This window comes from Triturus cristatus, chromosome 4_1, assembly GCF_964204655.1.
Source record: "Triturus cristatus chromosome 4_1, aTriCri1.1, whole genome shotgun sequence".
In the NCBI taxonomy this organism is placed as follows: Eukaryota; Metazoa; Chordata; class Amphibia; order Caudata; family Salamandridae; genus Triturus; species Triturus cristatus.
In genome coordinates, this window is record NC_140585.1 from 1,041,238,770 (window position 1) to 1,041,265,923 (window position 27,154).

Consider the following 27,154-nt stretch of genomic DNA (forward strand, 5'->3'; position numbering starts at 1 on the left):
CCAAGCTGTCGTAGATTTCCTTGATCTTCCGGTGGAAGAAGGTGGCGAGGTTGTCGCAGAGGTCTTGGGAGGGGGAATGGCTGTTGTCTCTGTGCTGGGTTTGGTGAATTATTTGACTTCAGCAAAGAGATCTTTGCTGTTGTGTGCGTTGGCGCGTTCCTGAATGGCTGCTTTTTCTGTTGTTCTGATGAAGTGGTGTTGTGCGGTGACAGTGGTTTTGAAGGCTGCGTGGTCTGCCACGATCTTGCTTGCTTCCCAACCTTCTTAGAATCGCAACCTATTTTTTTGAATGACAAATGTTTGAGACCCACCTTCCTTTTAATGGACATGAGGTGTGCCCATTTTTTATGTAAATAAAACATCATGTGGTAGTGCATTGTTGTTTACATACAGCACATTTTTCATTGAAATCGCCACCAAATATGCATAGACATAAACTTTTACTGATAAAACTATATAGCACACACAAATTATAATATGTGGAAATCGAGTTTCTGTAAATATTAATTATGTGTGCAGCAGCAAGTAAAGTGTCTTGATTTGTTTTGATCCTATTAAAATTTCTGTTTTAAGCACACTTAATAATTACAAAAATAATGTTTCATTTTGCTTTCTTAGCTGCTGAATACTTATAATTAATTTACAAGTATTTACATATTGTTTTGTCTTGCAAAAGAAAATCCTACAGACTTTCAATTCATACTCTCTGTATTCCAGCACATAGTTCACGTTAAAGCTCCTCTCACTTTGGAGTCAGAGTAAGAAAAGTAAACCCCAATCCTCATTTATAAAAGAATAAGCAGCAATTTGTCAGAAGGCATAACATGACATTTGACCTGTATTTGAAGCACAGCAAAATAAACATAGAATTTAACGGCATCTTGATTTATTGCTCAGACTTTTTTCACCCACCAAAAATGGTTGTATGACAGAAGCACGCATGGCTGAACCACGCATGCCTCTACAACGCTGTCCCAACAACGAATGCGTCTTAACCACGCATACCTTTACCACTCATGCCTTTACAACAAATTTCATTGTAAAGGCATTTTTGCTAAAGGGATATGCTTGGTAAATTACCACTACCCAACCCCCCGCCCTAAAGTCCTATCACCCTTCCCAACCCTCTCTGCCCTGAGCCCTAAAACTGCCCTGCCATTAACACAACCCCTATGTGTCCACTGTCATGAGGCCTAAAGCCCTGCCCCTACCAAAAACTACCCCAACCCCAGCCCCCCTGCTCTGAGCCCTTAACCTTACCCTCGCCCAGCTGTTAAAACTACCTTAAAACACCGAGGCCTAAACCCTGCCACCCTTTTAAAAGACTCCAGCACTGAACCCTAAAATGGACCCCCACCCCGAACCCAGCCTCATCCCTTAAACCTACTGCACCCCCAACCTGACCTTAAAGCCTTGCCCCCTTATAAAAAGACTGTCCCGACCACACCTTGAACCCTAAAACTGAAGCCGCCCCCAAAAACTAACCTCGCGCTCCCCACCCAGATCCCTAAATCCCAGCCCCCCTTCCAAAAACTATCCAACTGACTCCCAAAAACTACCCTACCAAACCTGGCCCAAGCCCCACTTACCTGTCTGCATTTGGAGCTTCTGGTTCGGATGCTTCCTCTTCCTCTCCTCGCCCATCCGGACACTAGACCGCTGTCTGCCTTCACCACGCATATGCATGGTTAAGGCAGATACGAGGTTCAGGCAAGCGTTGCTACGCTTGCAGGGAATAGAACGTGTGGCTCAGCCTGTGTAATAAAGACTGTTTCCCATCAAAAATCGATTTGCGACCTACCTGTGGGTCGCAGCTCACAGTTTGGTATACATGCATCTTTTACAGTTAGCCATTAGTTGAGTTTCCTTCAGACAACCCACCCATTGGTCCTGCTCTGCGTGGCCTCTCCTCTCATTTCAGTCCAAGTATAGAGCAAGTGGTATGCATGGAGGCAAGAACCACTGTGCAGTAGAGCTATGTACGTGCTGGTCAGAAATAATCTGTGTGTCCCAGTCTGGATATGACAGAAGTCAGCAAGGAGGCGGATTAAGAATTGTAAGAGCAGGAGTCACTATTTATTGTGACTCTTACTTTACTTTGTATGTGTTACTTTACTTCTCCATATGTAGGGCACTTTTAATGAATTAAAATTGGGTGAGGTACAATATACTTCACTGAAACTGCTTAAAATAAACTATTAGCTCTTATTATGGTGCACCACCTTGTTTAGGTGTTTAGTTTGCATGTACTGGAATACAAATGTGAGCTATGGGATTTTTTTAATACCTCTTTGGTTCTTCTGATGTTGCATATTCTTGCATCCAAAGCATAAGTTCATCAAAACTAAATGTCCTTTCGAGTCTAGTTTAATTGAGTGAAAATACCTTTTGTTTATTTTAGGTACTTACAACCTCTACTCCTCCTTCTAAAGACAGGGTGACCGAAGACATTATTTGGGCACAATGGGACATGTTGGAACAAAGGCTGTTTTACATAGTTCCAAAGGTAAGAGAGCATGCCAAGAAATTGACTGAAGTTTGAGAAGTTTAACTATGACGAGGTTTAGTGGATAGACAGCATCTTTAACAAGGTCATCGCTCTCCTTAGTTCCCCAAATTACAAACAGTTAACGGCTGTTGTCTAAAAGTAATGGAGAGTGCCTCACAAATCCCACCATATTGGAGGTGGCTTTTTAGGGAACTATGCATGGGGAAGATGTGTGCTTGTTGCAGTCCATATAAGTAATATTATTTGTCTCACCTTTAAATGGAAGAGCAAACCAACAAAATGTACATGGTAATTAAAAAGGACAATGTTATAACAAAACAAAGATCAAGGCCAACTAACCATGCAAGAAATGAATGTCGTTTAAGTTGGTGCCTGACTGAGTTTGGAATAATCACATTCTTAACAAAACAACAAAGAAAGGGAAGGCAAGTTTTACAGTGATTTAAAAGTAGTAATACTGTTCAAGAATGCAGTAATGTTTTGTAAATACAGTTATATATTTTACAATATTAAGAATGTTTTTCTTAAATGCTAATCAAGTACAGTTGTATGCTTTTGCAGTGATAAGGTTAGAAAGTTCAATGCAATAGGTAGAAATACAATGCAATCCTGTGGAGGAAAACAATGTTAAACAGTGTGCATATAAATACTCAACTTGCTTCCCCAGGCTTTGGGGGTTTAGGACAACACTGGGCAAGGTTCAAGACCAGGTACTGCACCACCAGCAACACTGGGGCGGCCGGGTGCAGAAGTCACTGGGCTCAATGTTATGCAATAGAAACAGGGAGTACCGCGAAGAGGCACGTTTGCAGGTAGGTACCTGCGGTCTTGGGGCATGTGCCCCTGGGGTTGGGGTGGGCACCTCAGGGGCCACGATGTAGCACCAAAGCTACACCACCAGTGGCACACGGGCGGCTAAGTGCAGGGTACCTCTTGGTCGGGTGCCCAGTGCTTTCCAATGGAGGTCGTCTCTTTTGGAAGAGGCTACAGGCTTGGACCAGGAGGCTGAAATAAGGTGACCAACAGCTGAGCAGGCAAGTTGGATAGCTGGGAAACACCTGGGCACCATTGCCTGGGCTCCCCAAAGTCGGGGGGAGAGAGGATACAGTGTGCCTTTTAGTGTTGGGTTTTCTCTGCTGGTTCCGGTCGCGGGGACGCTTCGAACAGAGGCTGCAGGCGTTGAGAGGTTTCCTTGAGAGGTCAGCCACAGATGCAGACTAGGTCAGGATTGCCGTAGAGACTCCACATGATAGGTGAGTCACGCTGGGGCGTCCAGTGCAGAGTGTGCAGGGGTCGTAGATCCGCCTGGATCCGGCATCCTGGAACTTGGAGTTTTTGTTGGACAAATCTGTGTCGACAGGAGAAAAGAGTCTCTGTTGAAGCCAGCTCCGGTCTCTAGAGGTGCTGACCGTAGGACAAGCTGGTTTCCTTTGAGCAGGGTCGCTGGAGGAGGAGACAGGCCGGTAGGGCTGGGGCCAAGTCAGTTATCATCTTCTCCACTGCTGCAAGGCTCTTTAGTCCTTCTTCATAGGCCATCGTAATCTAAGGCACAAGGTTCAGGGGAGCCCTTAAATAATACATTTCAGGGCGTACTGAGGTCGGGGGCAGTAGCCAATGACTACTGTACCCTAGGTTGACTACATCCTTCTAGGTGTCCCCTTCCTTTAGGGAGAGGGCCCAGCCCTGTTCCTATTGGCCTAATTCTGTAATTCAAGATGGAGAGGGGTTCATCTCAGCTCTTGGCCACCTTAGGAGTGTTTCAGGCCAAGTGGGTCACTCCTCCTCTGCCTCCTAATTTTCCCACCTGTCCTGCTGCCAAAAGTGGGGCCTGGAAGGGGGGGGCGGGCATTTCCACTAGTTGGAGCTGCCCAAATCAGCATATCACAAGGTGATAGCCTTTGAGGCTCACCTCCAAGTGTTGCTGTTCTTGCCAAGGGGTGGTGTGAAGCACTTCCGCTCAGAGCAGGCTTTGTTTCTGACCTTCGAGAGCACAAAGGCTCTCACCCCATGAGGTTAGAAACCTGTCTGGTGGTGGCTTGCTGGCAGTTGGTAGGTTTTTTTTAATGGGGCATCTCTATGATGCCCTCTGAGTGCATTTTATAATAAATCCAGCAATGGCATTAGTGTGGGTTTATTATGCTGAGAAGTTTGGTACCAAACTTCTCAGTTTTCAGTAAAGCCCTCATGGAGCTGTGGAGTTAGTGTTGACAAACTCACAACTAATGTACTCAAAGTGGCTTCACTGCACTTTCAATGTCTGTGAATGGCACATACACTGTAGGAGCATATTGCTCATGCAGTCATGCCCTCACCTGTGGTATAGTGCACCCTGCCTTTAAGACCGTAAGGCCTGCTAGAGGTGTGACTCACCCATGCCACAGACAGTGTTGGTTGGCATGGAACCCATGAATGGGTGCCCTGCTGACTCTTCAGTTTAGTCTGCACCAAAACACATAGCCTGCAATGGCAGTTTGTGGGTGTTAAGATGAGAGGTCTCTGAGGGTGGTATAATACATGCTGCATCCCTCAGAGACCCTCTCTGGTCACAAGGCTCTTGGTACCAAGGGTACCTTTTACCAGGGACTTACATGTGTCCCAGAGTTATGCCAACATTTGAAAACAAAGGTACAGTTTTAGGAAAGAACACAAGCCCTGGGAGCCTGCTTGGCAGGGACTCTGGGCACACTCAGTCAAGTTGGCATCAGGTATCTGGCAAGAAGTTGGTGGGTAACCATGCAAAAAGGGGCACATTCCTACAGCTGTCCATTGATAAATTACCAGATGAGCTAGACCTCACCAGGTGACCCACACATTTCTCTGACTACTTAATCTTCCTGCAATATTTCTCATCACCCAACCTCCTTGAGTTAGTGTCTTGTGTATTAATAAGATCCAAAAGTATGTTGTGTGATGTTATTGTCACCAGTATGCTTAGTTCCTTTCCTCTTGCATCGAAGAGGTGCAGAAAAAGTGCCAGCAAGTGACACTACTACGTCGATTGGCACCTAATAATACTCAAATTATGTTGGAGCCAGAAGCTGAAAAGTCCTGGAGCATTATTGCTGGTTGTAGGAAAGTAGTATCTGCTTCTTATGGTTACCCCCACGTTTTGCTGATGTCACATTGTTTTTGGCCTAGTCTGACTGGAATCCTGCTATCCAGGACCCCAGTCTATCTGCTTTCTCCTGTAAATTGATATGCATGTACTTTAGGTACACTCCAGATTGGATTCTGGGGTACCCTTATCAGTCCCTAGTATATGGTACACCATGTACCCAGGGCATAGGTACCCCAGATACCTCCCATGGGCTGAAGCATGTATTATGCCACCCCTGAGAGGCCATCCAAATTGATACAACCAGCCTGCTACAGCAGACTGTGTAAGCTGGTGCTTGCACCTCTTACTTAAGATATAGGTTCACTATATCTATTTAAATCACTACACTTAAATACTTATCAGTCACCCCTATGGCAGGCCTTAACAATCCTGAAGGCAGGGTGCTGGGTTTTATGTGAAAGGGTGTCCCTGCATTAGCAGAGCCCCTCTACAGCCTTCGGAGACCCTTCTCCTGGGTTGGCTGTGATGCAGCCAGACATATATGTTTAAGTGCATTATAACCTTGCGGTAAATGCTAACTTTAAAACGTCTGCTTAGAAACATGTTGTGTTTGGTGTCAAACACCTTGGAATCATACCTCCACGCCAGTAACTGGTGTGGAATGTATGATTCCACCCTTTTGAAGGGACATATGTGGGTCACCGGTATTCCCAGTACCAGCTTTTTCGACCTGGGCAGCACAAAATGTTGCTGCCAGCCACAGACACGATTCTGCTCTCCTCGTGATCCCTGGTCAGTTGGCCTGTGGGTCCTGGTGAGGGTAACCTTGCTAATTCGTAGGCTTGCCTGGTTGCTCCAAACGTGCCCCGACTCTCCATTGCTTGGCGAGTCCCCTGCACCTTTCTGGTCCATACAGTAACCGGTTTCCTTTGACCGCGTGGGTTGCAGCTGTCAAGGTTTGTTGTTACCCCAGCCGGGCATCGACCCCTCAGCTCTAGACATCCTTCGAGGGACAGCTCACCTCCGGACTTTGGTCGTCCTCGAGGTCTCCTGGTCCACGTGGCTGCAGAGTCAAGCAACCCTTCTTCCCTCCTGAAGCACCCAACATCGGTGGGCATTCGACTACCGAGCCCCTGGTCACCTGAAGTGACCCAGAATCTCTCCCCTCTGCTTTCAGGTTCTTCTCACCTTGAATCCAGGCTTGGATTCCACTGGTCATTCTTCGCCCTCCTGGCAGCAGGACTTCTTTGCAGCTCTCCATTAAAACAACGAACATTTCTGACACCACTTGACCCCTATGCACCCAGCTCCTCTGGGATAGGTATCTTTGGTACTTCGGTACTCACTGGTGGGTTGGCCTTAGAACCTCCCAAGTTCCAAATGGTTTGCTTGAAGTCCTCTTAGAAGTGTCCTTAACTTGTAATTTTCCAACCGCGACTTTCCCATAGAGTTGTACGGAGCACGTGTCTGTGTTTCCTGTACCCGTCCTCTGTGGGCTCCCTGTGTCACTCCTCTGGGTGGTTCCTTGGAGTCCTCTAGGCACTGTCTATTAAAGAATTCGTTGTTATACCATATTATAGTATATGGTTCGGTCTCCCCCCTGTAGCCAGCTGTGTATTTCGCTATTTACGAATGTTCCATTGATTCACTATTGTGTGCTTTATGCCCTAGTCTGGTGTAGAGACTATTGGAGAGTGTTATATTAATAAATACATATTTTTATATAAACACTGTGTGGTTCTCCTTTCATTTCATCATTTAGGAGGTGATATTCTGGTAAAAAAAAGCTGCTTTACATTCCTTTAAGATTAAGCCTGAAGGCTTCTCTCGATAGCTACCACTAGGATAGCTTTCAATAAGGTTATCTTTGACCTCATACATCATAAGGGTTGTGTGGCCTGGGACAAGGTGCCCACTTTAACTAGTGGACAGCACATACCAACCCACCTTGTCACATTGGTGTGCAGTGGTTGGGATTCAAGCTTGCTGTTGTTTTTCCAGATAAATCTCATTGAATGATTAACTGAAAACCACTAAAGTATTAGGTACATATAATACAATCAAGATTAGAATAAAGTAAGTTCTATTGAACTTGGAGTTGGGCAAGCCAAGGGTCTAGCACACCCTTTCTCCAACTGAAGAGAGTTAAGTCTCCACTAGGTTAGGTAGGTGCGTACACCACATAACACTAGTCTGTCTTCTAGAGAAGAGCCCAGTGGCTCTCTGCCAACTAGGTACAATGGTATTCAATTTTTAGAATTGAAAGCCACGTGTGTGTCTAGGAAGTTGAGGACAGGGAGAAGTGCCAACACTCGACGCCTCATAGAGATATTGCTTCTAGATGACCTCAGAAAGACCCCAGGGTCTGATGAGGTAGGTGGAGTGGGTGGAACAGGGAATGAGGAAAGACCAGAAAGTGAAAACTTTTTTGACCTAGAATCAAACCCTGACCAGGAGAATCAAAACGATTCTAACCTGGGCAACTTAGATCTTCCTTCAGGTGGGGGAGAAGGCCCCAGTGGCCCTCTCTTTACCCCACCAGGAAGAGTACTGAGTTCACCTAGAAGATCCAGAACTCCCTCTCCGAGTCTAATCACTCAGGTACTTCTGTAGCGACTTCCATAGCAAACAAGAGGGAATCCTCTTATGATAAGCCGTGCCAGTTTCTAGAGCTTGAGAGAGTCAAACTCAGGCTCAAGAAAGAGCAATTGGCCCTAGACAGGGAATCCCTAGAGCTCCAAAGAGCAACCAGAAGATTGGGACCAGAGTCCCATGGTGGCAGCAACAGTGTCCCTAGAACTAGAGAGTATTCTCATTATCATAGGAACCTGAACAAGATAGTCCCTCCCTATCAAAGTGGGGATGACATCCACAAATGGATAACTGCACCATTGAGCGCCTGTAAAGTACAGAGGGTCCCTCAGGAGCAGTTAGTAGGTATCTCGTGGCTCTCCTTTGCTGACAAAGGTAGAGATAAGCTCCTCACTGTTAGAGAGGAGGATGCAATAATTATTCAGTCTTGAAGAGTACTCTCATTGATGGGTTTGGCTTCACCACTGAACAGTACAGGATTAAGTTCAGAGACACCCAGAAGGCGCAGACTCAGAACTGGGTTGACTTTTTAGATTGTACTACTAAGGCTCTGGAAGGCTGGTTACTTGGCAGTAAGGTGTGTGATTTTAAAGGATTGTACAATTTAATTATGAGGGAGCATATCCTTAATAATTGCCAAAATCACTTGTTGCATCAGTACTTGGTTGATTCTGATATGACCTCTCCCCAAGATTGGGAAAGAAGGCAGACAAATGAGTCAGAACCAGGGTGAATCAGAAAACTCAGAATCAAGGTGGTGACCAAAAGAAGCAAGATGCTAAAACCTCAGATAAGTGTGGGGAGAAGGGTAAAGACCAGAAGTCTTCACAAGGGCCCAAAAAAACTGCATCGGGGGGAGGGGGGGTCACAGTCTCCTAAAGGAAAAGGCAAAAAGAAACCTTGGTATCATATCTGTAGAGAGAAGACACTTTGGACAAAAGATGCCAGTTGTCCAAGGGCCAAGTAATCTACTCCAGCCACCACTGCCCCTAAGGCAACTGTTTCCCCTAGCTCAGTTCCAAGTGGTGGTGTACAGAAGAAGGGTATAGTAGGGTTAACCTTGGGATCTGAGATGGATTCTGGCCTAGTCAAAAATCCAACTCAGGCTGTTTTAGTTTGTGATGGAGACCTGGATATCTCTTCCTTATTTGTCAGTCCCAGTAATCTGTGCAAGTACAGACAACAGCCTTTGATCAATGGTAAGGAGGCCATGACATACAGGGACACGTGCAAGTGTCACAAAGGTGACAAAAGATCTTGTGGACCCTGAACAGATCATACTTGGTGAGATGTACTAAGTGACCAATGGAAGCAGTGTCAGGACAGACCATTCCTTGGCAGTTGTGAATTTCACCTGGGGAGGGGTAACTGGCCCTAAGAAAGTTGTGGTTAGCTCAGACCTCCCTGTTGAATGCTTATTGATCAATGATTTGGAAACTTCAGCTTGGACTGAAGTGGAACTCAGGACACATGCAGAAATGCTGGGCATCCCTGCAGATGTGTTTGCCATGACTAGGTCACATGCAAAGATGTCTTTGACTGAACAGTCCCTGGATCCTAAAAAAAAGATGGACCAGGTGCCTTCCAAGAGAAGGAGCAGAAGGGGTAAGGCAGTGTCTCCCACCCTGCCTCAGAGTGAGGATTAGTCTCTTGAGGGAGATGATCTCAGTCCCTGTGAAGGTACTGTCTCCGAGGAACTTGAACCTGATCGGGTTGAGTTCTGGGGGACAGGGGGCCCTTCCAGAGTAGATCTGAGCCAGGAGCAGCTGAGCTGTCCCTCTCTTTAACCCCTCAGACAGCAAGCTGCTGCTTAGTCTGCTGAGGCTGCTGGGAGTGCCAGTGGATCCCACAGGATCTACTGGGAGGATGGACTTCTGTATTCAGAGGGTAGAGATCCCAAGCCTGGTGCCACCATTAGGTTGGTTATACCTCTGAAGTTTAGAGGCTTCCTATTAACACTGGCAAATGACATCCCATTAGCAAGACACCTAGGCCAAAGTAAGACCTGGGAGAGGCTTGTCCCTCATTTGCACTGGCCTCACATATTAGAAGACACATAGGAGTTTTGTCGCTCCTGTCTCACTTGCCAAGCCAGTGGTAAGGCAGGGGGTACTACAAAGCCCCCCCCGGTACCACTACCTGTGGTGGGGGTTCCCTTTGAGTGGGTTGGGATTGACATTGTTGGTCCCATGGATCCTCCAACTGCATCCGGGCGCAGATTCATACTAGTGGTGGTGGACCATGCCACTAGGTATCCAGAGTCAATTCCCCTTAGGACTACCACAGCTCTCCTGGGTGTATTTTCCAGAGTGGGTTTCCCTAAGGAGGTAGTATCAGACAGAGGTACAAACTTTGTCTGGTTACCTGACTGCTATGTGGAAGGAGTGTGGAGTGAATTACAAATTAACCACACCCTATCACCCACAATGCAATGGGTTAGTTGAGAGATTGAACAAAACCCTAAAGGGCATGATAAAAGGTCTCCCTAAAACGTTTAGGTGCAGATGGGACATCCTTTTGCCCTGCCTTCTCTTTGCCTATAGAGGGGTTCCTCAGAAGGAGGTTGGTTACAGCCCTTTTGAACTTCTGTTTAGACATCAAGTTAGGGGTCCCTTATGTTTGGTTAAGGAGGGATGGGAGTTACCTCTCAAATCACATAAACAGGACATGGTGGACTATGTACTTGGTCTCCGCTCCAAGATGGCTGAGTACATGAAGAAGGTATCCAAAAACCTTGAGGCTAGCCAGGAATTGCAAAAGGCCAGGCATGACTAGAAGGCTGTTTTGACTGTATATCAGCCAGGAAAGAAGGTATGGTTGTTGGAGCCTGTGGCCCAAGCAGCTCTCCAAGAGAAGTGGAGCGGGCCCCATACCATCCTTGAGCAAAAGGGAGAGGTTACCTACCTGGTGGACCTAGGAACTCCCCAGAGCCCCACAGGGTGCTCCATGTGAACAGTGCTCCATGTGAACAGGCTCAAGCCATATGTGGACAGGGCAGACATGGGGCTTGCTCATGGCTACTGATGAGGGACAGGAGGAAGAAAGTGATCCACTCCCTGATCTCCTCTCACAGAACCCTGATGATGATCAGTTGATGGAGTAGCCTTTGCAGGCAGCCTCATTGAATAGCAACAGACTGATTGTAGGAAAGTCCTCAAGCAGTACAGACATATGTTTTCACTGACTCCAAGTCAGACTACCTGGTGTACACATGATCATGTCAGGGACTCTATCAGGACTGAAGTCCAGAAAATGTTGGAACTGGGAGAAATTGAGCCCTCAGATAGCTCTTTGGCTGGTCCAGTAGTCTTAGTACCAAAACCTCACACCCAGGGTGGTAAGAGAGAGATGAGGTTCTGTGTTGACTACAGGGGACTCAATGCAGTCACTAGGACTGATGCTCATCCAATTCCAAGGGCAGATTAACTAATTGATACTTTGGCCTCAGCCAAGTTCTTAAGTACATTTGACCTGACAGCTGGTTACTGGCAAATCAGATTAGCTGAGGATGCAAAACCAAAAACAGCATGTTTGAGGCATATGAGCTGCAGAATTCACACGTTTGTATAGATCGCCATCTGGTGTTGGGCTCGGATGCTTGCACCTTGTTGTTGTCTTGGAAGAAGTCTTTTGTAGTCACGAGATAGGTGACTCCTCCCTTGGACGATAGTGCGCATGGGCATAGAGCCATCCTCAGATTGTGTTTTTTCCGCCATAACGTTCGGATGTAACTTCAGAGCTCTGGTTCGGTGCCGTGTTTTCCAAACCTTTTCGATGCGCTAATTCGGCGGTATTGTTTCGTTCGCGTGCCTTTCGACATGCTAAATCAAATGTGCGATTCCGGACGTTGATGCGGGCCGCGGGGCCTATCGACGCCATTCAGGCATTCAGCTAATGGAAAGGACTCCATTCAAAAAATGCCTCCAGTGTGGAGCTAAATTTCCACACTGCGACCAACACAAGGTCTGCAACCTTTGCCTCTCGCCGGAACACGAAGAAAAGGATTGCAAAGCTTGCGCCTCCATCCGGTCCAAGAAGACTATCCGTGATTGCTGGGCTCGACGATACGTTATGGCGCAACAAGCTGCACCGGTGCCAGAAGACATCTTCGATGAAGGCCCGACGTTCCAGAGGCAGAGGTTTCGGAGGATCTCGACATCGTATCGAAGCAGATGACTCCGACTCTGATGACCACATCACTCTAGGTCAACGAGTGAGTACAACTGCCCCTGCTCCAACCCCACCCAAATAACAAAAGGCTCCGGTCAAGACTTCGCCTAAAGGCCTTAGTCGCGACCGAAAGAAAACTTCAGAAGCCCTGCATCCGGGCCTAGCTCCGAAGACAAAAGAGAAGCCTTCCGGCGGCTCGGGAGCGAGCAAGCCGCATGCCGGTGCCCCAAATACACAGTCGGTGCCGAAATCAGGAACACATCATACTCCTGCTGTTTCCAAAAAGCACTTCGGCAACGAAAGACCAAAAGGCCTCGGATTTGAACAAATCTCGAAAACCTTTGGATCCGAAAAAGATTTCCAACTCGACGCCGAAGGACCCAAAAACCCCTTCTAAGGCTCCAGAACAGAAATCCAAGCCGCGTTCGGAACCAAAAAAATCGGTGCCGAAAGCAGACGCCAATGAGGAAGAACTGTTTCTACTAGATCCTATCGAGCCGAAAAAAAAGACATTGCATGTGGACCCTAAAATAGGTCATATTGTCAGTCTCCCAGCCAAGAAGAGGAAATTGGACACCCCACACACTCCTGAGGTGACTGTGAAGAAAAGGGACTGTGCAACTTCACCACTAAGACCTGTTCTTCCTGTTAAGCCTTCTTCTCCTATAAAGTCTCCCATACTTTCTCCATACTCACCACCGCCACAGGATGATGATGACTTAGAGGGTGGGGACCCACATAATGACCCTTTCAATGATCCTGATGATAACATTAGCATGCCACAGGACACATGGGATGATTACGATACCCCTGTAGATCCTCCAGACCTTCCTGATCCAGATGCATACCCCACAAGGCCAGCTCCCGCAGATTACAACATTGGGTTTAGTCAGCTTATTGATAGGGCTGCCCAATATCATGGTGTCCAAATGCATTCAGACCCCACTGAGGAAGACTTCCTGGTAGACTCTTTTGCACAGTCACAAAAGACAGTACAAACACTACCCATGCTCAAAAGTGTCATTAAACATGCACCGGGCGTCTTCAAAGACCCTGTCAGGACCAGGATTCTCAATCCTCGGATTGATAAAAAATATAAACCCGCCCCCAATGATCCCACCTACATTAAAGGTTAACTCCCTTTAGATTCACTGGTAGTGACAAATGCACGGAAACGCGCCAACTCTCAAACCTCCTGTGATGCTTCACCTTCAGACAAAGAATCTAAGCTACTAGACGCCTCAAGCAAAAGAGTTGCCTCTCACTGAAGAATAGCTAATGCACAAGCATTGCTTGCCAGGTATGATAGAGCTCACTACGACGAGCTTGAGGGCCTAATGTAGTATTTGCCTGACCAATTTAAGGCCAAAGCCAATGATTTGATTCAGGAGGGCAAGTTAATCACAACGCATCAATTAAATGTGCCCTCGATGCCGCAGACGCTGCATCTAGATCAATTAACACTAGTGTGTTATTGCGAAGACACGCATGGTTGCGCATTTCTGGTTTCAAACAGGAAGTGCAGACTACTATCCTCAATCAGCCATGCAATCAGGAACAACTTTTTGGCCCAGCTGTAGACACAGCCTTAGAGAAAATGAAAAAAGACACTTAGACTGCCAAATCTATGGGAGCGTTGTAGTCTCCATCAACATGAGGCTCCTTTCGTCGCTCCTTTTATAGGGGCGCATCAAAAAACATCAGCACAGACACTGCTTCCTCCTCCTATAAAAGTCCCACACAAATATCCCCCAACAAGGGATATTTCCAAGGTGGGTAGAGGGGAAATAACAAAGGGAGAGGCCGAGGTAACAACACTCGCACCTCCCCCACTAACAAACAGGGACTTCTCTCCACTCCCTCCAGACCATTCCACTCCGGTCGGAGGAAGACTCTCACAGTTCCTACCTGTGTGGAATTCCATCACTACAGACAGGTGGGTAAGACAAATTATCCAGAATGGTTACTGCCTGGAACTTACTGCAACTCCCCCCAACATACCACTCAAACAGTATCCAATGTCCACGGAACATCTAACGCTTCTCAAACAGGAAGTCTTCTCAGTGCTTCAAAAGCACGCAATAGAACCAGTTTCCCTACAGCATCAAGGGACGGGGGTTTAATCCCTGTACTTTCTAATCCCATAGAAGGAAGGTACCTTCAGACCAATTCTGGACCTCAGACCTCTCAATTTCTACATACAGTCGGATCACTTTCACATGATCACTTTCCAACAGGTCCTTCCACTGTTACAACAAGGCGACATCCTTGCCACATTAGATCTCAAAGACGCCTACTTCCATATTCCCATACACCCTTCTCACAGGAAATATCTAAGGTTCACAGTGGACGGCCAACACTGTCAGTTCAAGGTTCTCCCATTCGGAGTGACCACGGCACCCAGGGTCTTCACAAAGTGTCTTGCGGTAGTAGCCGCACACTTGCGAAGACAGCAGATTTATCTGGACGACTGGCTCATAAAAGCCAAGTCACACAGTCCGTGTGTTCACCACTCTCACCAAACAATTCAGCTGCTACACCACTTGGGGTTCACAATTAACCACACCAAGTCACATCCACAGCCCTCCTACATACATCAGTATCTAGGGGTCATAATAGATACTTCCAAAGCTCTAGCATATCCCAATCCAGCCAGGATAGCCAGTATGCAAACCCTCATCACAGAATTTCAACCCCAACACTCCCTTCCAGCTCGAGTGTTTATGCAGCTCATAGGAATGATGGCATCTTGCATTTTCATAGTACCTCATGCAAGACTACAGATGCGCCCCTTACAAGAATGCTTAGCACGTCGGTGGAACCAGGCACACATCGCTCTCTGCAGTGGTGGAACACACACAACCTTTCCTGGGGGTGGCCGTTCCTAGAGCCAGTTCCACAGATAGTGCTAACAGTGGACGTATCACTCACCGGATGGGGAGCCCATCTCCTAAACCACACAATCCAGGGCAGGTGGACCATTCAACAAAAAGTGCTCCACATCAATCACCTAGAATTACTGGCAATATTTCTAGCGTTAAAAGCATTCCAAGCACATCTCCTCAACAAGTATGTCCTAGTCCGCATAGATAATATGACAGCAATGTATTACATACAGAAACAAGGAGGAACACACTCTTTGCAGCTGTCTCATCTAGCGCAAAGCATATGGAGATGGGCCATTCCGCAAAACCTAGATCTTCTGGCAGAACACCTTCCAGTCGTCAGACACCGCAGATTCACGAATGGGAGCTTCATCCCCAAGTTCTTCAACCATTTGTTCAAATGTGGGGCCACCCAGACATAGATCTGTTCGCCACACACGCAAACGCAAAATGACCAACCTTTGCCGCCAGGTTTCCACAACCGTTGTCCAAAGGCAATGCGATATGGATGAACTGGACAGGCAGATTGGCGTACGCTTTTCTGCCACTCCCACTCATTCCGCTAGTAGTACACAAGCTCAAGCAACAGTCTCTCAAGATGATCCTCGTTGCTCCCATATGGGCATGGCAACCATGGTTCACAACACTCCTTGAACTCTGGGTAGTTCCACACCAAAAGCTACGCGTCTCCCCAAAACTGCTGACGCAGAACCATGGCGAGATAAGGCACCCAGATCCAGCACAATTTGACTCTAGCAATCTGGCTCCTGAAGTCCTAGAGTTCTGTTACCTTAACCTTCCACCCGACTGTATAAACATTATCAAAGAAGCCAGATGCCCTACTACTAGGTCTTGCTATGCAGACGAATGGAAGCGATTCGCCATTTACTGCAATAACAACAAAATTGACCCGTTAGATGCTTCCATTCAAAACATCATTTGCTATTTACTGCATTTACAAAGATGTAATCTGGCATACTCATCCATAAGATTACATCTGGTTGCCCTTGCTGCCGACCTACAAAAAAGAAAACATTTGTCATTGTTAAGAGTACCCGCTATCAAAGTCTTTATGGAAGGCCTTAAAAGGATAATTCCACCCAGACTGCCACCCTCTCTGGTGTGGAACCTAAACATTGTCCTTACTAGACTCATGGGTCCCCTATTTGAGCCTCTACACAAGTGTGAATTGCAGTTCCTCACATGGAAAGTAGCTTTCCTTGTCGCAATCACCTCTCTCAGGAGAGTTAGTGAGATTCAGGCTTTAACCATACAAGAACCATTCTTACAAATGCATCGTAACAAGGTGGTTCTTAGAACAAATCCCAAATTCCTTCCCAAAGTAATCTCTGCTTTCTATCTTAATCAATCTGTAGAGTTTTTTTTTTTTTTTTAAAGATTTTTATTGAGTTTTTCACACCCAGAGTCCCGAGGACTAACATTACACACATTAGCATCATAAAAGGCAAAATACACATTAGGAGAAAACCACTCTGCTATGTGCCCACCTTATATTCCCCACCCACCGCCCTCTCTACCCCCACCCCCCCGTCAGTGTGCCCGCAGCAACCCCCTCATCACCCGCTGCCAATCGGGCCCCATGGTCTGAGATATCCCAGCTCCGAACAAACGGGAAAACCCTGTCCGTGGTCTCCTGAGAGAAGGGGCCCCGCAGCGACCTCCCTCCGCGGCCCTGCTCCCACCCAGACTCCTCATCACCTGTCAATGTAGAGTGCAGATACCGAGTCCTCCATGAGTGTACCTAAGTAGCCCCGTCCTGCATGGACTCCCCCCGTAGCCCCCGCCGACCCTGTCCCAGGTTCCACTCTCCGGTCCATACCTACAGAATCCACGTCCTCCTCACTCCTCGTCTCCCAGGATCGCAGCTCTTCCACCAACACCCCCCACGTCCTCGCCACTTGCAGCGCCTTATCGTTAGCTGCCCGTCTGGCCATCTGAAGCCGAAGCGTCCCTTCGCTTCCCGCCCAGGCCAAGAAACTCCCCCTCCATCTCCGAAAACTCGGACCGGGCCTGGCCTTCCAATGCAGAGTGAGCTCCCTCTTCGCTAGTATCAGACCCAAATCGCAAAACTTGCTCGTAATTTTGAATCAATCTGTAGAGTTACCAGTGTTTTTCCAAAAGCCAGATTCCGTAGCAGAGAGAGTTCTTCAAACACTTGACGTCAAAAGTGCTTTGCTTTATTACATTGACAGGACTAAACCTATTAGAAAGACAAGGCAACTGTTTGTAGCTTTCTCTCCACCTCGTAAAGGAAACCCCATCTCCAAAGCTGGAATTGCCAGGTTGATAGTCAAATGCATCCAAATATGCTACCAGAAGGCTAAACGCTCATTAACAATTCCCCCTAGAGCGCACTCAACACTCATTTGGAAACTGGGGGTGGTCAATCTGGGCTGATTACAACATATATAGAGCACAAAACCCAGCCTTACCTTCACCAAACTTTGGGAAGGAAGGCCCTAAAAAAAACATTCAGTGGGCCAGACTAGTGCCCCTTCCAATTAAAGAACTGAATCCTGGGTGGAATCTGCAATTTCAAAACCGAATCATTACTACACCTGATGTGCTGCTGCCACCGTCTGTTACAGTCTCGTCCGAAGCTTTTAAAGCCAATATGGCTACGCAAAGGAGCTCGGACGGTGAAAGAAGTGGTTGCAGTCATATTCTCTTGCATTCTACCGACCGACCTGGCTAGAATCGGGAGATACATGGAGGAGGTGCGTTCCAGACTTGTTGAAGAATAAGATCTTGACAAACCGCGAGAAAATAGACTTGCCGTATACCGATCAAGGCATACTTTAAAAAGGACATAATAACTTCCCTCATAATGCCTCATATACAACTATTTTTAGCTTTTTTATTTTTAATTGTATTGTCTCTGAAATGAAATTGGTTAAACTCTGAAATGAATTTGTTTTAACGTTCTGATCTTAAATGCTTTTGTTACACTGCAAATGGTTTTAAGTAACCGTGCAATACATTTTTCATTCACTCAACACGCAAACTAGGCGCTTCCATGGCCTTCTTAGGGAACATTCCCCTAGAAGACATTTGTAAAGCAGCGACATGGTCTACTACAGACACCTTCACCAAACGCTGTTGTGTAGACGTGCAGGCAAAGCAACAGGCTTCTGTAGGCCAGGCTGTTTTTAGGACACTTTTCCAAACCACTACAACATATACAGGTGACCACCGCTAGGGGAGACTCTGCTGTACAGTCTATGCAAAAGTTTGAATTCTGCAGCTCATATGCCTCGAACGGAAAATGCTACTTACCAGTATGCATCTGTTCTTGGCATTTAGAGCTGCAGAATATCACACGCCCACCCGCCTCCCCGGAACCTGTATCTGTTCCAGTGTTATCTTACTTAGATACATTCACATGGACATCTTTTCTGTTTTTTACATACTCCATCATTTCCCATCATGGCGAAAAACAATCTGAGGATGGAGTCGATGCCCATGCGCACTATCGTCCAAGGGAGGAGTCGCCTATCTCGTGACTGCAAAAGACTTCTCCCAAGACAACAACAAAGTGCAAGCATCCAAACCCAACACCAGATGGCGATCTATGCAAAAGTGTGATATTCTGCAGCTCTACATGCCAAGTACAGATGCATACTGGTAAGTAGCATTTTCCTTTCAACCCCTATTGGGCACAACCAATCTGTGGTGATGCCTTTTGGCTTGAAGAATGCACCTGCCACATTTCAAAGGCTGGTAAATAAAGTTCTCACAGGTCTGGAAGCCTATAGTGCAGCTTATCTAGATGATATTGCTGTCTTTAGCTCCACCTGGGAGGATTACCTGGTCCACCTGAGAAATGTTTTGGAGGCCCTGCAGAAAGCAGGCCTCACTATCCAGGACACCAAGTGCCAGATAGGGCAGAGTAAGGTTACCTAGGCCACCTTGTAGGTGGAGGACAGGTTCAAGCATTGCACAGCAAAATCCAAACCATCATGGATTGGGTTGCTCCAACCACCCGGACTCCGGTCAGAGCTTTCGTGGGCCTGACTGGGTACTACAGGAGGTTTGTCAAAGGTTATGGCTCCATAGTGACCCCTTTGAATGATCTAACTTCCAAAAGAATGTCCAAGAAAGTTCAGTGGACCGTTAGCTATCAAAAGACATTTGATGACCTGAAGCAGGCCATGTGCATTGCTCCCATTCTGCAAAGTCCAGACTATTCCAAACAATTAATTGTTCAAACTGATGCATCTGAGTTGGGGGTAGGGGCTGTGTTATCACAACTGAATGAAGAGGGTCAGGTTCAGCCAGTAGCTTTTATTAGCAGAAGGCTGACCCCCAGAGAGAAACATTGGTCAGCTATTGAGAGGGAAGCCTTTGCTGTGGTTTGGGCTCTGAAGAAGTTGAGGGCATACTTGTTTGGCACTCACTCCATTGTTAAGACAGACCATAAAGCCCCTCTTATGGCTAAAACAGATGAAGGGTGAAACCCCCAAACTTTTGAGGTGGTCCATTTCCCTACAGGGGATGGACTATACAGTGGAACATAGACCTGAGAGTAACCATGCCAATGCAGATGACTCTCCAGATATTTCCACTTAGAACATGAAGACTCAACTGGTCAAGGTTAGTTTAATGTCCTTACGTTTGGGGGGGGGGGGGGTAGGAAAGTAGTATCTGCTTCTTATGGTTACCTCTACTTTTTGCTGATGTCACTGTTTTGGCCTAGTCTGACTGGGATCCTGCTATCCAAGACCCCAGTCTATCTCCTGTAAATTGATATGCATGTACTTTAGGTACACTCCAAATTGGATTCTGGGGTACCCTTATCAGTCCCTAGTATATGGTACACCATGTACCCAGGGCATAGGTACCCCAGAGGCCTCCCATGGGCTGAAGCATGTATTATGCCACCCCTAAGAGGCCATCCAAATTGACACGTCCAACCCACTACAGCAGACTGTGTAAGCTGGTGCTTGCACCACTTACTTAAGATATAGGTTCACTATATCTATTTAAATCACTACACTTAAATACCTATCAGTCGTCTTTGAGGCAAGATGGCGGCCGCGTAGCAGGGGCCGGCAGCAGTAGGTCGCAAGGAGGATGCGGGATGAAGATATTAATCGGCGCATATAGGGATCAAGGCTGCCCGCAAATGCTGCTCTCTTTTGAGTAAAGTACCGGTAATGAAGATATGATCCTTTCGCTTACCTGCCACGGCTCGGGAAGACCTTTTCTCCGGGCTCTGGTTGCTGTGGCTGCTCGCGCCTCCCGCTGTTGGCGTTCAACGAGTGTCTGTGGGCGGAGGCTGCGGAGTGGAGCGGAGCTCCGAGTGGAGTTGAAGTGCAGAAACGGAGTGAGAAGCCGTGATTGGGATCTGGATTCTGGCAGTCTGTGTACCCCTATGACTAGGAGAAGAGTCCGTCTGTCGAGTCTAGCTGTAATGGCTCCAAAATCCATCAACTCTAAGACGACAGCATCTAAGAAGAAAGGAGGGGCTGAAGGGGGAATGGCGGTGCTGGAGGAAGCAGACTTGCGGTTGAAACTCCAATCGCCCTCTGCTAGGAAACAGCAGCTGGCCGATAAGACTTGTCAGGCAACTGCCACAATTGCAGACATGTTCTCGAAGTGCAGCAAGGAGAAAGGGGCAAAGGAGAACTCACTGCAGGTGGCACTTGGGGGAGCACAGGGGCCAGCTGTCATTGAAGAGAGCGCAGAAGTGGTAGGCGACCAGCAAGCTTCGGAAGCTTCTCAATCTGGTAGCAGTAGCGGGCGAGGGGGTATTTCTACCCTGGCTTCTGTCACCTGTGGGGATACTTGCGGGGGTCCTGCTGCGGGAAGAATATCCGAGAGCCAAGAAATTTTGGACAATAAGGCAGGTGCCACTCCTAAGGCAGGCCAACACGCCAGCAGTGGTCCCCCCCATGGGAAGGGGGGTAAGCAGTGCGAGAGGGGTGTTGCCCAGGGCATTGGCAGTTGTGAACCAGCCCTCTGCGAGACTACCCCAGAAGATGTGGTGAGGGGCCCGGCGGAAAAGGTCCCTAGTGAATGTTTCTTCACGGTGTTCGAGAATGCAGAGTGGTCAGACGAGGATGAACATAGCTCCCTTCTGGAGGGTAGCATGCAGGGTACAGATAGTGATCTGGAGCAAGAACCCCCTATTACAGCGGTAAGGCCTGCGGCAGGCTCGAAGGGGCAGATTAACTACGAGCTTAGCTGTGATCACTCATCGGCCATGCCATTGCAAGGGAGCCCTAGTACTGAGGCATCTCAGGTGTCGCTCCTGGAACTGATACACCAAGAAATTATCGCTCACCGAGAGGAGACTCGCCAAGATAGCAGGAAGTCACAAGCCGCTTTGAGGAAAATGCAGGGGGCTGTGAGGAAGCTGTCCAAGGCTTGCACGACTCTGGGTGACAGAGTTTCGAACCTGGAGGAGAGGGTCGTTTCAACAGAGGCCCAGGCTGCTGATGCAGTAATTAAAGTGGATGCTCACTGCTCGCAAGTGACAGATATTCAATGGAAACATGAGGACATGGCGAATAGACTGAGACGGAACAATCTCAGGGTTCTGGGGATTCCGGAGGGGGCCGAAGGTTTAGACATCAGAGCGTTCACTATCAAACTATTCGACCATGCATTCCCAGAGCTCTCTAGCTGGAACTGGCCCTCTGAAATTCAGAGGGTACATCGCACTCCTTTCAAAGTTCGGAGAAATGTGAGGGAAGGGGACAAGCCAAGGGCTATTCTAATATTTCTTGGCAATTTCGTACTAAGGCAATTAATTGCAGAGAAGGCAAGACCGGATGCGAGGAGGACCAGTGAGGGGATGTCATTTTTCGTTCGCCCAGATTTCTGCCATGCTGCGGTAGAAAGGAGATGGAGACTTCGTAAGCTCATTAAACCCTTCCAGGAAAAAAAATTGCAAGCCTACCTGATTAACCCTGCTCAGTTAAAGGTTATTAATGAAGGGAGGACCTTTTATTTAGCTTCCGAGATAAAGGCGGTGTACCTTGACTCTTTGGGCAACTAGGCGTTCTGTGGAAAAGAGAAATAGTTTGGTATTCATGTCTGTTTAGGGTATCCCCATAGGGTCATAGTGCTTTTTCTCTGTCTCTTTCTTTTTTGGTTTCCAGGTTTTCAGGTTGTTTTTGTGTATATTAAGGCTTAGCCTTTCTGCTGTATTTGTGTGGTTTTTCCTAGGGTGGGATGTTGGGTTATAGCCGACGGGTTTTTTCTTATATTCCTCACTTGCGACCATTGCTTACATCACACGCACAGACAAGGTCTGAGCGCCTCGATCGAGGGGATGCAGGGGAGGATGCGGGGGAGAGTCGGGAAGCAGGAGGGGTGTGGGGAGAGTGGGGTGGGGAAATTGGGAGTGGGGGGAAAAAAGTAAAAAAGAGATAATCTGGTGTTGTAGGGAGATAGGCAGTCCTGAATTTGGCTGGCTTAGTGTTGCACTTATGTTGGTGTGGTTAATGTTTCTGATATTGTTACAGAATATTATGACTCAAGTAGGGCATGGATTGGCAAGGACGATTAGAAATTTATATTATGCCGAACATTAAAATATGTTCAGTCAATGTTAGCGGATTGAATGACTGGAAGAAGCGCCAAAAGCTGGACCATTTTGTTAAATATAATGGGATAGATGTACTTTGTCTGCAAGAGACCCACCTGCAGTGGGCCAAACGGAATTTACTTTGTATAAGAGGTTTTGACCTGATAGCCTGCACATCACAGACCTCTACAACTAGGGGGGTTGCAATCTTGGGTAGAGTATCTTTAGGGGGGGCGAAGCGGGTTAAATGTGATAGTTTGGGTAGCTGGGTCATTGCAGAGTTGAGCTTTGGTTATACAATTTGCTCGATTTACGGGTCAAATTGTGATGATCCAGATATCTTTGACATCCTCGAGGAAGAGCTAGCGGGTTGGCCAACTCCTTTGATAGTATGTGGTGACCTAAATATATCCACTGACTGGCACAATACATTTAAATATACAGTACGAAAACCCAGGGTGTTTCGGGCTTTGTCCTCCCTTATAAGCTCACACGGGCTAACGGATGTTTGGGGTGAAAAGGAGCCACAGAACCCTGGATATACGTATTTCTCGAACCCGTTTCAAAAATATTCCAAATTAGACTACTTTATCTCAACGTCAGAACTGAATAAAGTTAGTATTAAGAAGATCCCAAGAATAATCTCTGACCATAATCCTTTGATCTTATTTTGCAGACTCGATCAAGCAGGGAAAAGTCATACTAGCTGGACTTTTGAAAGGTTATTATCGGATCAAAGATTTCTAGAACACATTAAAAAATGGACAGGGGAGTTCTTTGACGCAAACCGCTACAGTACATCTAGGAACGGCGTCTGGGAAGCTTTTAAGGCAGCTCTTAGGGGGGAAACCATTAGCTGTTTAGCGAGACTAAGGAAGGTGGACATGGGAGAGCTAGATAGGCTTATGGCCGATCTAGCGAAGGCAGAGGAATTGCATATTAGGGACATTGTTAGTGGCGTAGACGGGACGGAGAGCCAAAGAAGCTTGGCGATCACTAAAGCCGATCTTCAAAAATTGGTCACACAGAAGGCGGTAGGGGATTATCAGGCCTCAAGGGCTAAGCGGTATGAGACAGGGGAGCAGGCAGGTAGGGCTCTGGCACTTCGCATTAGACAGGATAGAACGAGGAACATCATATCGAGTATACAAGAGGATGGTAGGAATTACTCAGTCAAAGGATATTCAAAAAGTTTTTAAAAATTTCTATCAAAAATTGTACAATGAAGAGAGCCATTAAGCTCAACAAATGGTGGAGAACGGCTAATGCTCCAGGATAAAGCCTAAAAATGGGGAGAATAATGCTCCATAGATTAGGGGACGAGCGTACACACCTTCAAGTGAGTTTTGCTCCGGCGTGGCCTCTTAACCACCTACCCCAGTAGTCCTCCTATCTGGAAAGGAGGACGACTGGGGTAGGTGGTTAAGAGGCCACCTGGAGCGACCTTACTCTTACACAGAGAGCAGGGCTATCTTTACCTGTACGCCCGGATATTGACTGTGGGTAGTATCCCTCAGTCCATTCTCACCATTCACTACCTTTATTTTGGTCCTGAGGAAGCGCCAAGGATCCATTTCGGACCAGTGGGGCGCAAAACATGTCGACCACTTATTAGTCACCTGATGGTACATTATTTCCAGTAAGGTAACACCTAAACCTACGGGTTTTTTAGTATGTCAAGGGTGCCTACTTATATTAAATCTTATTTCATGAGCAACCCTTAGATATTTTTAGTCTATCACGTCACCGACACACCCACATCACCACGTGTCTTTATTTTATTAGGACCCAAACCACACACCCGCATGCACCCAACGGCGTTTTCTCTAAAAGCTCTCCGCTAAAGTGACCCTTTGGGGGGCCCGTAGGGCATTGCAGCGCCGGCCCGACGAGGAGCAAAACGCCCAATGATGAAGCATGACATCCTTCGGGGTGTGTGAGGGCAACAAGAGAAATCAAGGTGTGCCTCCCCCTCGATCTACCTTTGGGCCTAATAGTAGCCTAGGACTCTAATCCCTTCTATTCTTCTCGAGTTTTTCTCGTTTTCTTTCTCCTTTGAAGGAACAGTGTCTCCTTTTGAGTATTATAGATGACATACGGAGCACAGACACTGGACCACAACAAGCTCCTGGTCCCCCCCCTCTCTCTTTTTTGTATAGATGCACTCTTAGAGTGCCAGAAAGTCTGCACTGGGGGCACATTTGGTGCCCCTGTGCATAGTCCAGCTCAAACCAGTTCCAGGAGCCATTTGCTCCTGATCTGGCGTGGACCTGGGCAAAGGACATTGGTGTAGCCACTCCTCTGTCCTGCACCTCCCCTAGGAGGGTCCCCAAAATCTTTCCAACCCCTTCCCATGGTTATAAAGTGGGTTACCTGACTACAGGACTTTAGATTTTACCTGGACAAGATTCTGCTAAGAAGAAACCAAGTACTTCGACTGCCTGCACGATGATGGATGACTGAAGAATCTCCCTTGGAGTAAAGGAGTTACTCCCCTGCAAAAGCAGGCACCTAAACGCATCTTACCGGTTTGCTTCTCCCGAGCTCCTGAGGACTCCGAAGATTTCAGGAACTCAGAAGGTGGGCTCCCGAAGGTCCCCGAGGTCGATCTGCCCTCTCAGTGATTCTGAGACCAGTATCCCTCGTGGGGGCCGTGCAACCCGAACCCCTGTGCACCGCATACGTTTGCAAGTGCATGTGCTTAGTTATGATAGCCTGTGCTTTGGACTCCGTGTAGTCCCGACTCCGAGCAGTATTTGCACCGAAGATTTCCAGCCTCCACTCTGAGTGTCCTGTGGGCTGGTGCTTTGCAGACTTGCTTGAGGTCTGCTTGCGATCCCTGGTCCGTTGTCTTGTGGGTCCTGGCGAGGGTCACCTTGCTAATTCTTGGGCTTACCTGGTTGCTCCAGACGTACCCTGACTCTCCTTTGCTTGGGGAGTCCCTTGGACCTTGCTGCTCCGCACCGTAACCTGTTTCCTCTGACCATGTGGGTTGCAGTTGCCAAGGCTTTTTGGTGCTCCAGCCGGACATCGGCCCCTCAGCTCTTGACATCCTTTGTGGGACAGCTCACTTCCGGACTTTGGTTGTCCTCGACATCTCCTGGTCCCTGTGGCTGCAGAGTCAAGCAACCCTTCTTCACTCCTGAAACGCCAGACATCAGTGGGCATTCGAGTACCGAGCCCCTGGTCACCTGAAGTGACCCAGACTCTGTCGCCTCTGCTTTCAGGTTCTTCTCACCTCGAATCCAGGCTTGGATTCCACCGGATATTCTTCGCCCTCCTGGCAGCAGGACTTCTTTACAGCTCTCCATTGAAAACGCCGAAGGTTTCCGACACTGCTTGACCCCTATGCACCCAGCTCCTTTGGGATAGGTAACACTGGTACTTCAGGAGGAGCCAAGATGGCGACCGGGACGGCAGCGTAGACTCCCGGCTCCGTGAACCTCTGCATCCCGCACGGATATCCTGCCTGAGATCCTCAACCTGTGCTACGTGGTCGTGTTTCTGAAGGAGAGGGGCTCCCGACTGTGTGACTCCGAGGTTTCTAGCCGTGCTATCGCCGGAGAAAACTGCATCTGAACTTTGCGGCCTGTGCGGCCCTGGAGCCGGGACATCGAGTGGACGCCGTGGCCGGGTGGCAGTGCGACAACAGCGGCCGGTGGTGACTGGGTGGAGTCGGCCCACCGGAGCGGTGCCAAACTCGGCCTACATTTCGGCGTGGTCACTTCTACTGCCCAGTGTAGCTGACCGAGTGCATGACCGGGGGTGCAAATCTTAGATCCTCCGGTGACTGCCCCTGCCTTGCTGGTGAGCTGCCCGGCCGCCGTCCGTATCCTGCCCCGATCATTGCGGGCCGCCCCCGGATTTCTACGGGAGCTGGTCCGTGGTGGAGACGACTGTTGCCCGTGACCACGGATAGTTTTTTGCCTGCCCCCGGAACCCGGTCACCCGCGACGTGGACATCGCGACGCTTGTCCCGGGGTCCCGGCCCCGGTGAGGGTCGGGCATACTTGGCGGCCATCTTGGGTCGATGAAGCCTACCATCCTGTCCGCTGGGCCGCAGCGGGCCTGTGAGCGTACGATTTTTGGGAGTGTGGCGGCGAGATCACAGAGAGCTGAGCTGGGGTACGGCGACCTCCTCGAGGCTCTCGGTACTCTTCACTCCTCCTTGGTTCATGGTTTCGTGATCTTGGGGAGTAAGCTCGATGGTGTGGCGTCGGAGTTGGGGCAGTGGCGGCCCGCCTGTCCGCACGAACACAGAGTCTACCCACACTGCGCGCAGGAGGACGCTGTGGCGGCCACCCCTGAGGTTAGTACACGACTGGACGCCCCGGCCAGTATGCTACAGTGTGTTCGGCCTTCTGAGGGCCTGATCTGTCCCGGAG

At 48.1% G+C, this 27,154-nt stretch overlaps 1 protein-coding gene across 2 annotated transcripts in view; it reads left to right on the top strand.

The window, feature by feature from the left end:
• Positions 1-27,154, top strand: part of GSAP (gamma-secretase activating protein) — a 762,740-nt gene that overhangs the window by 282,043 nt on the left and 453,543 nt on the right. For both annotated transcript variants that reach the window (XM_085654015.1, XM_085654016.1), the window contains exon 9: positions 2,402-2,506. In XM_085654015.1, coding sequence (XP_085510141.1) covers positions 2,402-2,506 — 105 coding nt within the window. The remainder of the gene's footprint in view (positions 1-2,401; positions 2,507-27,154) is intronic.